Consider the following 13778-nt stretch of genomic DNA (forward strand, 5'->3'; position numbering starts at 1 on the left):
GGGGAATTGGGTTCCATGTGGTACATTTGATTTTGGGTTGCAGCACTTTGTGTCATATTTCTGTAATTTTAGCTTCTGAGAAACCTAGTGGTAAGCTAGTAAGCAGCGAGGACTGATGATACCTGTGATGTGCAGAAGGAAAATAAAACAAATTTTTGCTGCTTCCCACACAGCTATTTTGAACTGGAGAGCAGTGGTCTGAGGGACGAGATTCGGTATCATTTTATACATGACGGGAAGCCCAGGACAGAGGCGCTTCCCTACCGGATGGCAGACGGGCAGTGGCACAAGGTCGCACTGTCAGTCAGCGCCTCTCACCTCCTCCTCCACGTCGACTGCAACAGGTACGTCTTTGCCTTTGATCTTTCGTGATCTGTCCTGGAAATCTAGCCATTGAGAAGCAGGGGAAACCAAGCCCCTGGCTGGGAAACAAAATCTGAGGGACCCTCATTGTAATTTAACCATGGCGAATGGGCCATTAGGCATGGTGGAATGACCCACTGTAATGCACTGAGAAAACAGTTCATTAAGATGAAACAGTATCCTGTGATTAGGAACAAATGTACAAAAGGTTGATTGCAGATTGGGGAATATTAAGTGCCCCTCTGTGTACTCCAGGCACTGTCTGAAATTCCATGGAGCTGTGGTCACAGTTAACTATGATATATTGTTGTTGAGTTCGTTTCACTCGGAAGCGAATTAGTCAGCCTACCTTCGAATGAGTCCAAGTAACCTGTGCTACTGAAGCGGCTAATTCTATTTCACTTCATCAGGCACAGCTTGGCTTAAATATCTTCTTCAAATGGAGAGTTTTTAAGAGGCTGATTTTGAATCTTTTGGAATTGATACTATCTGTCCTCTGGAGGAATGAGCCTTTCAGCTTGTTGGAGGATGGCAGGTCCATTTGTGAGGTCTGGGGGAGTTTCACAGGAGGTGGAGGGTTGGGGTTATGAGGGTGACACTGGCCCCCAGGTCTGTCGTTGGAGTCCAGTTTGCTGCCAGCTGAAGAAAGGAGACTCTGGGTCTCAGCTGGATCATTTACAGCTGGACAGCTAGGTAATGGTGGTCAAGGGGCTGTTTGATCCCGCCAGAACCCAATGACAGTCCTTGTGGATAGTGATCTGCATCCTATTATGAAGTCATTTTCACATTGCAAGCACTACCCGTGAACTGTTTTTTCTCATTAATGATAATGGCAAAGTGAAAATGACTGTTCAGCCGCAGGACTTGCTACCTTGGGCCCAGAATAAAGAACAGGCGTGCAGGGGGACAGGCTCCCTTCCGGAACCCAACAGAAGGAGGGATAGGCCAAGGTCAGTCAGCTCTGGACTACATTTCTTATGAAGAGATAGCTCATGTGCTTGCCACCCTGGCTCTGTAGTCTCTCTTGGAAGAGGACCTGGGAGGACAAAGAACAGAAACTAGTGTCAATGTTAAGGGAGGTTTCACCATGTTCAAGTGAGTCATGGTCCATTTTGATGTCCTCTATTTAAGGTACTTTCTGGATTTCTGAAGAATTGCCCAGATATAATATGTGTGCATGGACAGAGTTTCCATAGAAACCACTGGCTTTCTACCCTGCAGTCCTGGGTTTGGCAGCTGCAATACAAGCAGCCTCAAGCCGCTGTCTTCGTTTATTTCCATCTTCAAGAGCTGATCGTCTCCTTCAGCTCCCTAGAACTTAAGGCACTCCTGCTCCTCCTGCCACCACCCATAGGCTGCCCAAATGGGAGCCATGCATGTCCTCTTGTGCTGCAGGCCAGAAAGAGGCCTTGAATCCCTAGTGTAGCATCAGTAATTCCCAATGGAGGAGTCCTGAAGACACAGCTCTTTTCTTGCTATGCAATTTTTTGCTTCTTCCTTCCAAAAGTTTTATCTCCCTCCCCCCAATATTCTTTTCTCTGGAGAAGAGGAAAAGAGGAGAGAGGATATGGCTTTGCTAATCTAAGGTTTTGTGACTTCACCAGTTCCCTGGTCCCTATGAGAGCTCCCATCTTCAGCCACTTGTTTGCTTTGTGAATTTGGGGAAGTTAATTTCTTTGCATCTCATTTTTTAAATTTGTAAACTGGGAATAATAATACTAATATATACTCATAGATGAGAACGTTAAATGATATAATTCATGACAGTGCATAGGGTGATGCTCAGCCTTTGGTGTTTATTACATGGTGGTGGTTGTTATTATGATTATTTATTCTGCATCGATGGTGCCTCTTTGTCTCCAAACTTGCATCCACTGCATGTCCTTGGCTACGTCAACTTCTCTATCTGGAAGGTGGGGGAGAGGATGGGAGAGCTAGAAGCCACAATATTCTCTAGGGTTAGCCCTATGTATGAAGAATGGATTGAGGAAATTCTGAATAGTCCTTCCCTTCTTTAGAAATTTTTCATACTTTTGTTCATGGCATAACATTTTTTTGTAAGATCTAGGAGGGGAAAAATAAAGTTGCTGACCATTGATGATTCATTGACCCTAGCACAAAATGCATTTTTTAGATAGGTTGGGAAAGAAAGGCTTGGAACAACTGGGCTATAGGAGAGGTAAATCTTGACTTTTGTGTAGGAAAAGGCTAAAAAATAGTTCCCAAACCTGCCTGTGCATAAGAATTATTGGGAAACTTATAAGAAAATACATGGGCAACCAGGCCCCATCTGACCTACTGGATCAGACCCTGAGGGCTGGAACCCGAGGAGGTCCATTTTTAGTAAGCTCTCCATGTAGTTTTCATGCAGCCAGACTAGATTTGGTGCATGGACTGGAGGGGGAGAAGTTGGATGAGAGGCAGAGGTGCAAGTAATAAGTGGGGGACCCTGGATGACTAAGTACCTGAAACAGACCTCTGGTGAGGAGGAGGGAAAGATTAAGGAGAGGGTAGTATGTAGTGCACAAAACAAACTTTTCTTCTTCACAAATTTCTTCCTGGCCAGCACTAGCTGACTTTCAGTGGTGGAAGCTCAGGCTCACTTATCAAGGTACTGATCTACCACTTCCTATCCAGGCCACCCTGCCAAGAGAAGGGATTTCTCAACAACTGGCTCTTTACTCTGTAAGCTATGCATTCCATCCCATCATGAGATTCTTACTTTTTGATTCCTTTACCTTTAGCTTTATATTGTCTTATTTTTCTCAACTTGTCACCCATAAGAGTTCTACTGGTTAGGTGATCAATGGTGATGTGATAGATAACATTTATTGAGTGTCAATTGTGCTAGGCACAGTGCTAATTAAGCATTTTACATAATTCATTCATCCCACACTCAATGCTGTTGTTTTTCTCATTTTAAAATGGTGGAACTGAGGTTGCATTATATGTCTGCAATCCTGCTGCTAATAGGTGGCAGTACTAGGACTTGAACCCAAGTCTGACTCATGAGTACCTGCTCTAGCTAAGAGGCTATTCAGCCCAACAGTAGAGACCATTGGCCCTGGACTTGGAAGTGAGAGGGAAGGTAAGAGCCTGGTGTAGTGTGAGCAGTTTGCTCCTTTTTAGTATTTTCCTCCCACATGTTTCATATTGCTTATCTTTGGAATTGTTTGGTAAGATGTTGAGTCTTATTAATGGAACCCATTGCATTGGCATTGGGGGTTGTGAAGGGTCCTACATTTATTGGGCACCTACTGCAGGCCAGGTAATGTGCTAGGCTTGATATTCCTTAGGCTAGACATGTGGGGACAATTTTATTAGACTGAGATTTGGAATTGGAAAATGTTGGAAAAGATGAGTAGCTTGGTCCCAATCATATAACATAATAAGCAAAACTTTGAACAGGGATCTAACTCCCAAACCTTAGCTTTCCCAGCCCTCCACACCACCTGTGTAGTTCATGTACACTTCCCAGCACAGAGTCACAACCACACCAGGGAGTCTTCCCAGGGGGAGATGCTGCAGAAGGTGTGGAGGCTATACAAACATTTACCAGCAGGAAGAGAAGATTTCCCAGGCCGTTCCATTGCCCCAAGGAACTCTAATTGTGGCAGGATTTCCCACCTTTTTTAGGTTAGAATTGAGAAACAAAGCCTTTTCAGACCTGATTATACAAATTGTCTAAGGCAAGTGACTGCTATTTTCATTGGCAGTTTAACACTTTCTGCTTGCTTCTGAGACTTACACCTTTCTTTTTGCTTCTACTGCTTAGCTAAGCTTAGTTAGAAGCTCCCAAAGTATGGGTAACAGCTTATCTCATGTTAGAAATAGGAAAGGGATCATTTGATTGGGCGACCAGGCTGCCTTGGCTTTTTCTCCAGTTGCCTTTATGTCAATATTTGCCAGCAAAGCCTAGAATGAGACTTGAATGCACCTTCCTCAGATCCCCCTGACCTCTCCATTCTCAGCTTACCCTGCAGCCTGTCCACATTACTCAAATCCCAGAGGCCACTGACATGTGGCATTCAGTGCCTAAGTGTCCTTTCTCATTCTCCACAAAGGAATTTCCTTCTTTTTATTTGGTAACTTTTAGTTATTCATCCACCTATCATATGAAGTTATGGGACACATTATCCCTGCCCAGATGTAGATATTACAAAGAATTTTTGCCACCACAAAGCTCGTGGCTTATTCATTTAGACATTGTAAATTCTGAAGCCACCAGGGCTGCCACTGTGGTTGGCCCTGGTCCCTGGATCCAGAGGAAGCATGGACTGAGCCTTGTGAACAGGCCGATTTGACAACTCATAATAGCAACTGAGCAGTGGGAAAGGCCTACAAAAAGTCACTCTCAGCATCTTGGTCTTGAGGTGACAGTGGAGCTGAGCATCTCAACAGAGAAGGAATGGGCTCAAAATGTTTTCTAGTCAAATGGTACATTTATTTAGCCCTTGTCCCGCACATTCTGCAATGTGCAGGTGCCCTCGCTCTGAGCCAACCTCCTCTTGCCTCCCTGCTGGAAAAAATTCTCTTACACAGTCATGTTGCAACAGAGCTCCAAACTCTTGCCTCTTTTGTGCCAGTGTGCACAGCACACACATGCAGTGTGCACACATGTGTGTTAGTAGCTTGATAGTCACTGTGACAAGAGGTTAACTCAATGAGTATAGTCTAGACAATAAACATATTTAGATTTCACTTTTAACACATGCTGTTTATTCACTGCAGAGCACATTCATGTTTGTATATGACTAATCTTGAAGAGCGTGCAGAATCAGAGAAGTAAACTTATTGCAAATCACTGAACATGTTGGTAATTCAAGGTTTCTGTCTAGTATTTCAGAGTAACTCCAGGATGTGAGCATCTGTTTCTATCTCTAGGTTTTCGTAATAAATATGGTGGTATTGCATCTTCCTTTCCAGATAGCTCCTAAAGTATTTACAAACATCATCTTATTAGACATCTCATTCCTTAAAGTAGTTAAGCTATATGTATATACTATACTTTATCGATTTTACACAAACATTTTCACTTACAGCCAGGAGAGGAAAATTAAGAAATGACTGTCAAAGCTTATAGCTTCCAAGAGAGCCAGGCCAAGACTCTTGCCCTCCTTCCCCACCCCCACTGATATATTATTCCCTTCACAAACAGGAACACATGCACAGAACTCATCATCAAAATGAGCTAAAATTAAAATGAGAAGCCAGTATATGCCTCATATCCAACTAACCCAGCAGCTCCAGATTCTCTGTCCAGGAAGAGATGACAAGTGAGTTAGGAAGATAAGACATACCCATGTGTGAATTTGAGTAACAGTACAAGGCAATGTATGAGATCATAAGGACATGCAGGATGGATTGCTGGAGTCCTGGTAGAGACCATGAAGTCTAGGAGATTACAGAAGAGGAACTTTTGGGGATGTGGAGTAGCCTCTTAATTTCTTGCCATCCCAGGTGAGAGTGCATGACAATTGCTGCATCTTTATAGACTTGCTGCTGTGTGATTTCATTCTGTACCAATCATAGGAGAATCAGGCTTGGAGTGAGTTTCATCTTGTAAGTATTACAAAGCCAGTCATGGTGTCAGTGAGAGAAGAGTGTGAATGGGTGAGTGGTATCAAGTTGGCAGTGAGGGGAAGCCTGTAGGGAGGGATGGAGGAGGAAGTGAGAGAGGAGAGGAAAGGAAATGAAGAGCTCTTCTCCATGTGACCAGGCATATGAGCTCTCTGCTTTAGCCTGAACTAAAGTGAATACTGGGCATTTCTCTTGCCTTTGCCATTTATATAATGGGATGCACATGCAGTGATGTAGGAGTGTGAAATTGGGGGATCTAGGTCTTAAATTTTTATTGAAGATCATTCATTCATTCATTCATTCATTCACTCATTCGTGCCAGGATCTGTGATTGCATTTGTAAAATGGGAATGGTAGTAACTTTTTAAACCATATTGTTGTACAAATGTAGTAAGAGTTAGTAAAATCCTCAGAAAATTTCAAGCTCCAATATAAACATCATGAAGTGCTACAGACATACACTGGCATATAGGAAGATGTTAGAATATCAAATTGAAAGTGACTTCAACTGAGTCCAATTTTCACCTGTATAAAAACAGGGCTAATGTTCCATGAATCAGGACCTAGCATGCAATGTGGTTCCATGGTGCACTGTAGGGTTTGAGGTTGGTCACATCCCTGAACTCACTCTGACTGCTGAATCCTAGGCTAGGTTCTACAATAGTTTGTCTTTTAGTTCCACGGTGGGGAGTGCAGCACAACAGCGTACAGTTTTTGCCAACAGAGTCCTTTAAAATTATAAAACTGAGTGAGGAAGAAAATACCCCCTCCAGTGTGATAAGAACTTCTGGTGATCCTGTAAGGGCCTTGAAAACATGGCCGGGTCTCTTATCCTTCTTATTCTCTGGGAAAGGAGGTTCAGAAATTTAATTTTCCCTCCTGAACTCATGAACCAAAATTATCACAGCTTTTATGAGGGGATGTGAAGCCAGGTGAAGTTTTACTGAGTGAGGAAAGTCATTTGTTATAATTTCCTGAATCTCCTAAATAAAATAGATATGATTTGCTTCTCCAATTTGAAATTCTGGCTTGTAGCACAAAAATGTTCTTGGCAGAAAACTTGAGTTGAAAGAAATTGTTAGATTTGTATGTCCCTGGGACAGTTGTTCACTGTCTCTGGGCCTTAGCTCTGTAGGTATACAATAAAGGGCTTGGACTAGGTTATTTTTATGTCTCCTTCCACCTCTGATCTGAGTATCTGTTGCTGATTTGCTTAATGAGATGTTTATATAGAGGACATAGGGCTTTAGTATTATTATCATCATCGTCGTTATTACCTTCAGGACCATGGACAGCAACTCAACCCTCTGTCTTCACAGGGCCACTTTTGTAGTAGACCAGAAGGGGGTTTGAATCATTTGAATTGATCGGTGAGTAGACAGTACAACATGCTACTGGGATGAACAAAGACTACTTATCCAAGATGGCCATTCTTTTTTTCTCAATTGCCAATCTCCTTGCTGGAGTAGATGCCAAGCCAAATATGCATTTTGGATGCTAAGTGATGGTGTCTTGTTCTTCCCACCCTATGCTCTTTATTTCATCCAGTGTTCTCTGCCCCAGACATGTGATGGTAGACAGCCTTTGGGAGGGGTGCAGTGGGGTGGGGTGTGCAGGCTGCCCTGGCCATGGGGGCTTTGGTAGTTTGGTGACCTACAAGCTAGGGCAGTGTACTGCAGCCAGCAGGTGATGGATAGTTGTGCCGTTGAAAACCATAACACATTCTCTGAAAGGGGAAAAAGAATTTGCTGCCAAACTGCAGAGACATAAATAATGAGAGAGAAGGAATCTAAAGGTCTGGGTGGCCAGTGTAATACATTCAGAGTTGTAGATCCTTTGGCAAAGCAGAGAGTGGCTGCTTAATTGTTCAGGCAGCCTAAACATTACTGTGTTGGCTATCTCATTCTCCTGAATGCTGCTCCCTACACTTCTGCCCATGCTGCGTACCCTGTGAGTTATTTATTCCAACCTCATTAGGTGGGTTTCAAGTTTAACTTTGCCCTGTCTTCTAATGACATCCCTAGAAGACTTATTTCCAACTTTGTCTTTTCAAGAACCTTTATCTTTTCTTCTTGTCCCCTGGTGGGTTTAAATATACCTTTGGCTAACTGTGGGCTCAATGGCAGGGAAAGGTAGGAGGTCATAGGATTCACTGAAGTACATGATGAGAGAGTGGCCTGCATCTCTTCCCCTCAGCCTGTACTCCCAAGCTTTCAAAGTTGCAAATGGAAAGGGTTAAAAAGAAATACACTATAATCTTCCCTGTGTATGGAAGTTTGTTGGCTACCTGAGTCCATGCCCAGATTAACAAGAAGGCACCTCATTGCATACATGGAGCCCGAGATAAATTAGAATAGAGAGGGAAATAAGACTTCATTTCCAACTCCTAGTGATTTCATCTACAGGACTTCAGATGCATTTTCAATTGTATTGTATTGTATGGACGTGGGCCTACACAGGGTGAATGGAAGAGAAATAGGTGACAAGAGAAATAAATGTTTTCCTGGAGGAAGAAAAATCAGTGCTAGCATCTTTGTTGTTGTAATTTTACTCTGTCCTTTTTGATGGATCTGCATGGCTATTTCTTTTAAAAAGGAAAGCAAGGAGAGCAAATAAAAAGTCAAACCAGAACAATATATGTTATGCAATTCTGGTTTTTTAAAAAATGTACATTTATATGTTAGTCATCTCTGTTCCTTTATGCCCCACTTGTTAGAAAAGAACATTGAAGAATAAAAAATGCATGAGCCATGAGGACTTTTTAATTGAAGAAAAGAAAAAGAATTCCAAATATGCATTAGTTTTCTACTTAGACCAAGGGTACTTATGTTGTCATTGAAAAGAATTGATTTTCCATACTACCATGTAGAAATTTATTTATCTTTCTGGAAACTTTAATTAAATTAATGTTATAAATAATCACAACCAGAGCAGTTGGATGCAAGCAAGCAAACAGATACAGAGTTGCCCTGTTTAGCTGCTCTTCCTTTAAGGGGTGTGTAGTGAGGGTGAGGTGAGAGACAGGAGGAAAAGGTTTCTCTGCATTCTTTTCCCTGCTCTGACCCTAAATGCAGTTGACTTTTGTCCTTAGTTCATCTTTAACTTCTTGTGAGTGCTTCTCCTGGCAGGAGTCCCAGAGCCGCTAAACCAGTGGGTTAATGTGTTCTGGGCCTGCATCTGAGGGTTTTCCTGGGCAATTAGAGTGGAAGTAATTTCCGTTCTCCTCCAAGGGCCTGTATGGTGCTGTCTCTGACTTTCTCGGTAATGTCAGGCTGCATTTCTAGTCATTACTGTCCATTAGTCTGAGGGTGTTGCTTTCCTGACAGCAAATTTCACACATAGGAACTTAACATGCTGGGAGCTGGGGCCATCAGCTGGCTTCTCAGGGACACTCAGAAAGCCTGTATTACTTGGAATGGCATTTTCTTTCCACTGGAGGTAAACAGCTCCAGGCTGTGACACATTTTGGTATGTCTGCAGCAGGACACTCAATTCACTCAGTTGCTCAGTGCACTTTGGCTGGTACCTGCCCTCCAGGTCTGAGCTGTCTCTGCAGCCCAAGTATGGCCGAAGCTGGGGCAAGTGTGGTAGAAATATCTTGAAGTCTTTGACATTTTGACCTCAGAGGCCTAGTACTCTGCAGGGGAAACTCAGATGTTTTTGCTCAGTTGTGACTGAGTTGAAGTTACTGCCTCATATTTTGTTAGAGACAATGTCTGTATTCAGTGGATCTTTACTATGGGCCTCTGAGGTGGCTCTCAGACAGGTAGGGAGTTGTGGCAGAGTGACTCGCCCGGGGGTCCGCAGCAAGGCGGGGGCAGCCTGTAGCTAGAGACCAGAGGTCCTTCCTTCTTCCTCTTCAGGGAGTTTATTCTCCCCCAGTGCCTCCACTTTCTTTTTTCCTTCTCTTCCTCCTCCTCCTGCCTTTTAACACTCCTATGTGACAAGATAACACTTCTAACTTCCCACAGAAAAAGTCTAAGGTAGCGATTTTTAACCTCTTTTTATGTCCCAGCACACATAAACTGACCGATAAAATTCTGTGGCACTCCAAAAAAGTATGTTTTGCTTCTCTGACAAAAAATAGGTATAATTTTGATTCGTTCACACTGGATAGCTCTTGTCATCTTTTGATTTGACAATCTAAGGAAAAGGAGGTCAGTGCCCTGACTAAATAGCCAGGTAGGGCATGCTTTAAAAGTTCTTATGGCACACTAGTTGAAATCGCTGGCCTAAGGCATCCCGTTTATACACTAAAACAAAGGCCGAGTTTGATTATTACTTTGTGAGGTAGGGGGTGCCGGTCAACTCACAGGGCTATGTCCTGGTTGGATCAGATTTTACCTCATTACAAATTCTAACCACTGTTGGACTCTGGAAGGCTTATGTAGTATTACTTTTAGATGTAAAGACTCTTCCTTTTTCTTTGAATCTGGACTGTTGATAGACAGGTTCATGACCTCAATACCACAGAGATAATATTGGGTCAGGCTTTTGAATGGCCCATCATCCTCGTATGATTTGTAAGCCTTGCACGTGCCTCTGTGCTGATGTGTGATGGCCAAGGACCTACTCTTAAATCACGACTGACTGCAAATGAACCATTCGACTATTTCTTCAAATGTGAAGTAGATGCATTACACTTGGCTCCAGTGTTACATGGGTGATTTTACATTGCTCCAGTGTAAATTCTGATGCTCACTGTTTCAAGGTGGTAAACTCTCTGTGTTCTTTAAGGTGACTTTGCAATCACATGGTCACACTGAAAACTACTGACAACGAAATAAAGGGTTGGGCTGTGGGGGACCGTTTAGGTGGGCATTTGTTCTTACTGCTTCTTTTATTGGTATCTAATTAGGTATGCACTGGAGCCTGCGGGAGCTAATAAGAGAGTAAGGCACAGGAAGTAGGTGAGCACATTGAGTTCTGAGTCATTTTTGCAGGTTACAATTTTTCATGGACATTAGGGTGATGTCCTTGTATAAAGACTTCACACTGCAAATCTGGGCACCATATCCTTTCCCACACCAACATCCACACTTAAGCTCATTTAATGTTCTCTTCTCAGTTTTAGGCTAAAAGTCACAGTGCTTAATATAGCTTACAACAATTTCGCAGTCTGGTCTGTGTTCCTTTATTGCATTAGATTTCCCATTCCTCTGGTCTCATGTTCTCTTAGTTTTCAAAGTGTATCATATTCATGTAAGCTATAGGATCTGTGTGCATGCCAGTTCTACACTATCAAGTTCACTTTCACTTATCCTTCATTTTCTGGGTGAAAAAAAGAAGTCTCTTGTGTTTCACATTTTCATGCTAAAATAGTGATTCTTTTATTCAGAGTAGTTTTGGATCCTTTGATTGATGTCTGCCTTTCCCAGGAGCAGTGAGCACCTGAGAGCCCACCATTGTGTGACCCACATAAATGTATTATGGTGCTGTCACATAATAGGTGGTCAACTCATGTTTGTGATTACCTGAATGAATGAATACGTGGAAGAGTTCTCATGTAGGGGCCTGTGTTTGTGGCTTTTGGCCTGTTATGCTAGCTGTCTAGATGATTCCATTCGTTCTGTCTCCTTGTCCTTTTCCTCGATTTCATCTGTACAGAATGGGCATCCTCTCCATCCTGCCTACTTGTGCAGCGTTGTTGTGAAGGTCAGGTGAGAACCTGTATGGGCATGTGTGTTGTGAATCTCCATGTGCTTTGTATGTACCAGGCTGAAGGAACGGTGAAGTAATCCTAGTATTTCTGCCTTGTACTTTTGAGGATTATTCTTTTTTTTGAGTAAGGCAGTTAATCTGTGAAAGGCTTTTGGTGATTTCCTGGTCTGATTCATAGCACAAGGTGAGCCATGCCTTGCTCTCAAGCATATGTCCTGTGTTGGAGGGGCCATGGCATACACAAAGAAGTGGAGGTGATTTGCAGAGAGGGTAGGAACGTAAACCCGTCATCGGGGGCACTGAAGGCACGTGCCCCCTCTGCTGGAGAGCCAACACAGCTGGGTACGTGTGTTTTGCCTGTACGGTAGACATATCACCATTGTGAAATTCTGTGGGTGTGCTTCTTAAAACTGCATTTGAGGCCCACAGTGGGGGCCTCTCCTCAAACCCGTTCAATTAGGCCTTTTGGGCAGGGTTTCATGAGTGTCCCATGCTGTTTCAATGTAGCCTTACTGCGAAACTCAATGGATAGATATATATTTTTAATTTTCTAAATTGTTTTTTCTTATCAGCAGAAAAGTTTTATTCCTTATAATGACACACAATTTATACCACATCCAAGGCCTTACCTTACAGACACAGAGACCAAAGTAGCCATTTAAAGCATTAGATTTTGAGGCACGAGACACAAAGTGTGGGAAGGCTTTGCCATCTAAAGCTTGCACCAAACTGCTTCATCGACCGACTGCTGAGCTGTGCCAGCACTTGGGTGTGGCTGAGAGGAGTACAGCTACAGTGCTGAAGCGCAACAGCTGTTTTCTACAAGCACTGAAACATTTGAAGATGGCATTGGTAGGGATATATTTTGATGGCGAAGGGAAGAGGGGAAGAGAACTTAGTCCCTTTCCACAGGGCATTAGGCAGCCTTGCAGAGGCCACCGCAGAGAAGCTGACTTCCCCTTGCTTTTAAATTGTGAAAGGGGCTTGCCGGATTCACAAAATTAACAAAAAAGAAAATATGTACAGGAAGTTAAAAGGACAGTGATTCTAATGGATAATTGCAGGTGAAAGTGAAGGTTTGCTTTATATGATGGAATATCTATAACTCACTAATGCATTCCCTATGTAACTTACATAACATTTAATAAAACTACTGAAGAACATAAAAAATATGAAAGGTGTGAGCTGTTTAAAACTGTACGCTACCCACCACCCTGCCCTTCATTCCCTTCCACAGAAGTGATCATTCATAATTTTATTTCTCCTCTCTAGATTTTTTCTTTGCATATACAAACCCATTTTTTTCAATAACAAGACAGCCCTGTGTATATTATTCTTCAATTTGTTTCTTCACTTCATAGAATAAAGCTTGAAACACCAGTGAGGTGCAGCCGGAATCTATCCAGAAGGAACACAGGCTGCTTTGCCTCTCGTAGGACGATCTGGGAAGCACTGTGCCTCAGCAGAGTGTGAGGCAGTGTTCCCCTGCAGGCTCCTGGCTTCCCACTGTGGGCTGGAATCCGTGCCTCTGGCCAGTCCCACGCAGTGTTGACTGCAGAAACCCGGCAGGGAGGCCCCTCCTTCAGATCAGCACGTGCTGTCTCAGCTGTGTAGCTGGGTGAAACCAGGGCAGTCAGCCTGTGCTGAGATGGGAATGACAAGATTGAAGTAGGTGTGTGATGGGAGCCAGGTGCTCTGAGCATGGGCATAATGCTCAGTCTGACCTTTTATGACCGAAGTGGAGCCCATGTCGTCTGGGGCCAGGCATCAGATGAACACAGTGAGAGAACGTGTAGTTTGCTGGCTAAGTGCACTCGCTTTTGGAGTTGGGTAGCCCTGGCTTTCCACTCTGGCTCTCCCACTAGCTTTGTGACCCTCGGCAAGTTACTTTCCTTTTCTAAGCCTCAGTTGTAAGATAGGGATAATACTGATGCCTCCCTCATGAGATTAGAATTAAAAGTGACAGTGCACATGGATTTGGGAGGACACTCCTCATTGCACACAGCGGTGGCTTCAACTCTAAGGTTATATTTTAAACAGGAAGTTTAGCTGAGGCAGTGCCTGAGATGAGTTAGTGCTCAGACATGTCATCTGGGACTGGGGCCTCTTTTATTCCCTTCTACCCTGTCCGGCTTGACATACTTTTCCCTGGCAAAGGGGTAGGGGGGTCACAG

The 13778-nt window shown here is 43.3% G+C and overlaps 1 protein-coding gene across 2 annotated transcripts in view; it reads left to right on the forward strand.

Annotated features, from left to right (window-relative positions):
- NELL1 (neural EGFL like 1) overlaps positions 1-13778 on the forward strand; it is a 727165-nt gene that overhangs the window by 103956 nt on the left and 609431 nt on the right. For both annotated transcript variants that reach the window (XM_045825346.1, XM_045825347.1), the window contains exon 4: positions 174-344. In XM_045825346.1, coding sequence (XP_045681302.1) covers positions 174-344 — 171 coding nt within the window. The remainder of the gene's footprint in view (positions 1-173; positions 345-13778) is intronic.

Source organism: Phyllostomus hastatus, unplaced genomic scaffold (assembly GCF_019186645.2).
Source record: "Phyllostomus hastatus isolate PE091 unplaced genomic scaffold, TTU_PhHast_1.1 phas_scaffold_585, whole genome shotgun sequence".
Taxonomy (NCBI): domain Eukaryota; kingdom Metazoa; phylum Chordata; class Mammalia; order Chiroptera; family Phyllostomidae; genus Phyllostomus; species Phyllostomus hastatus.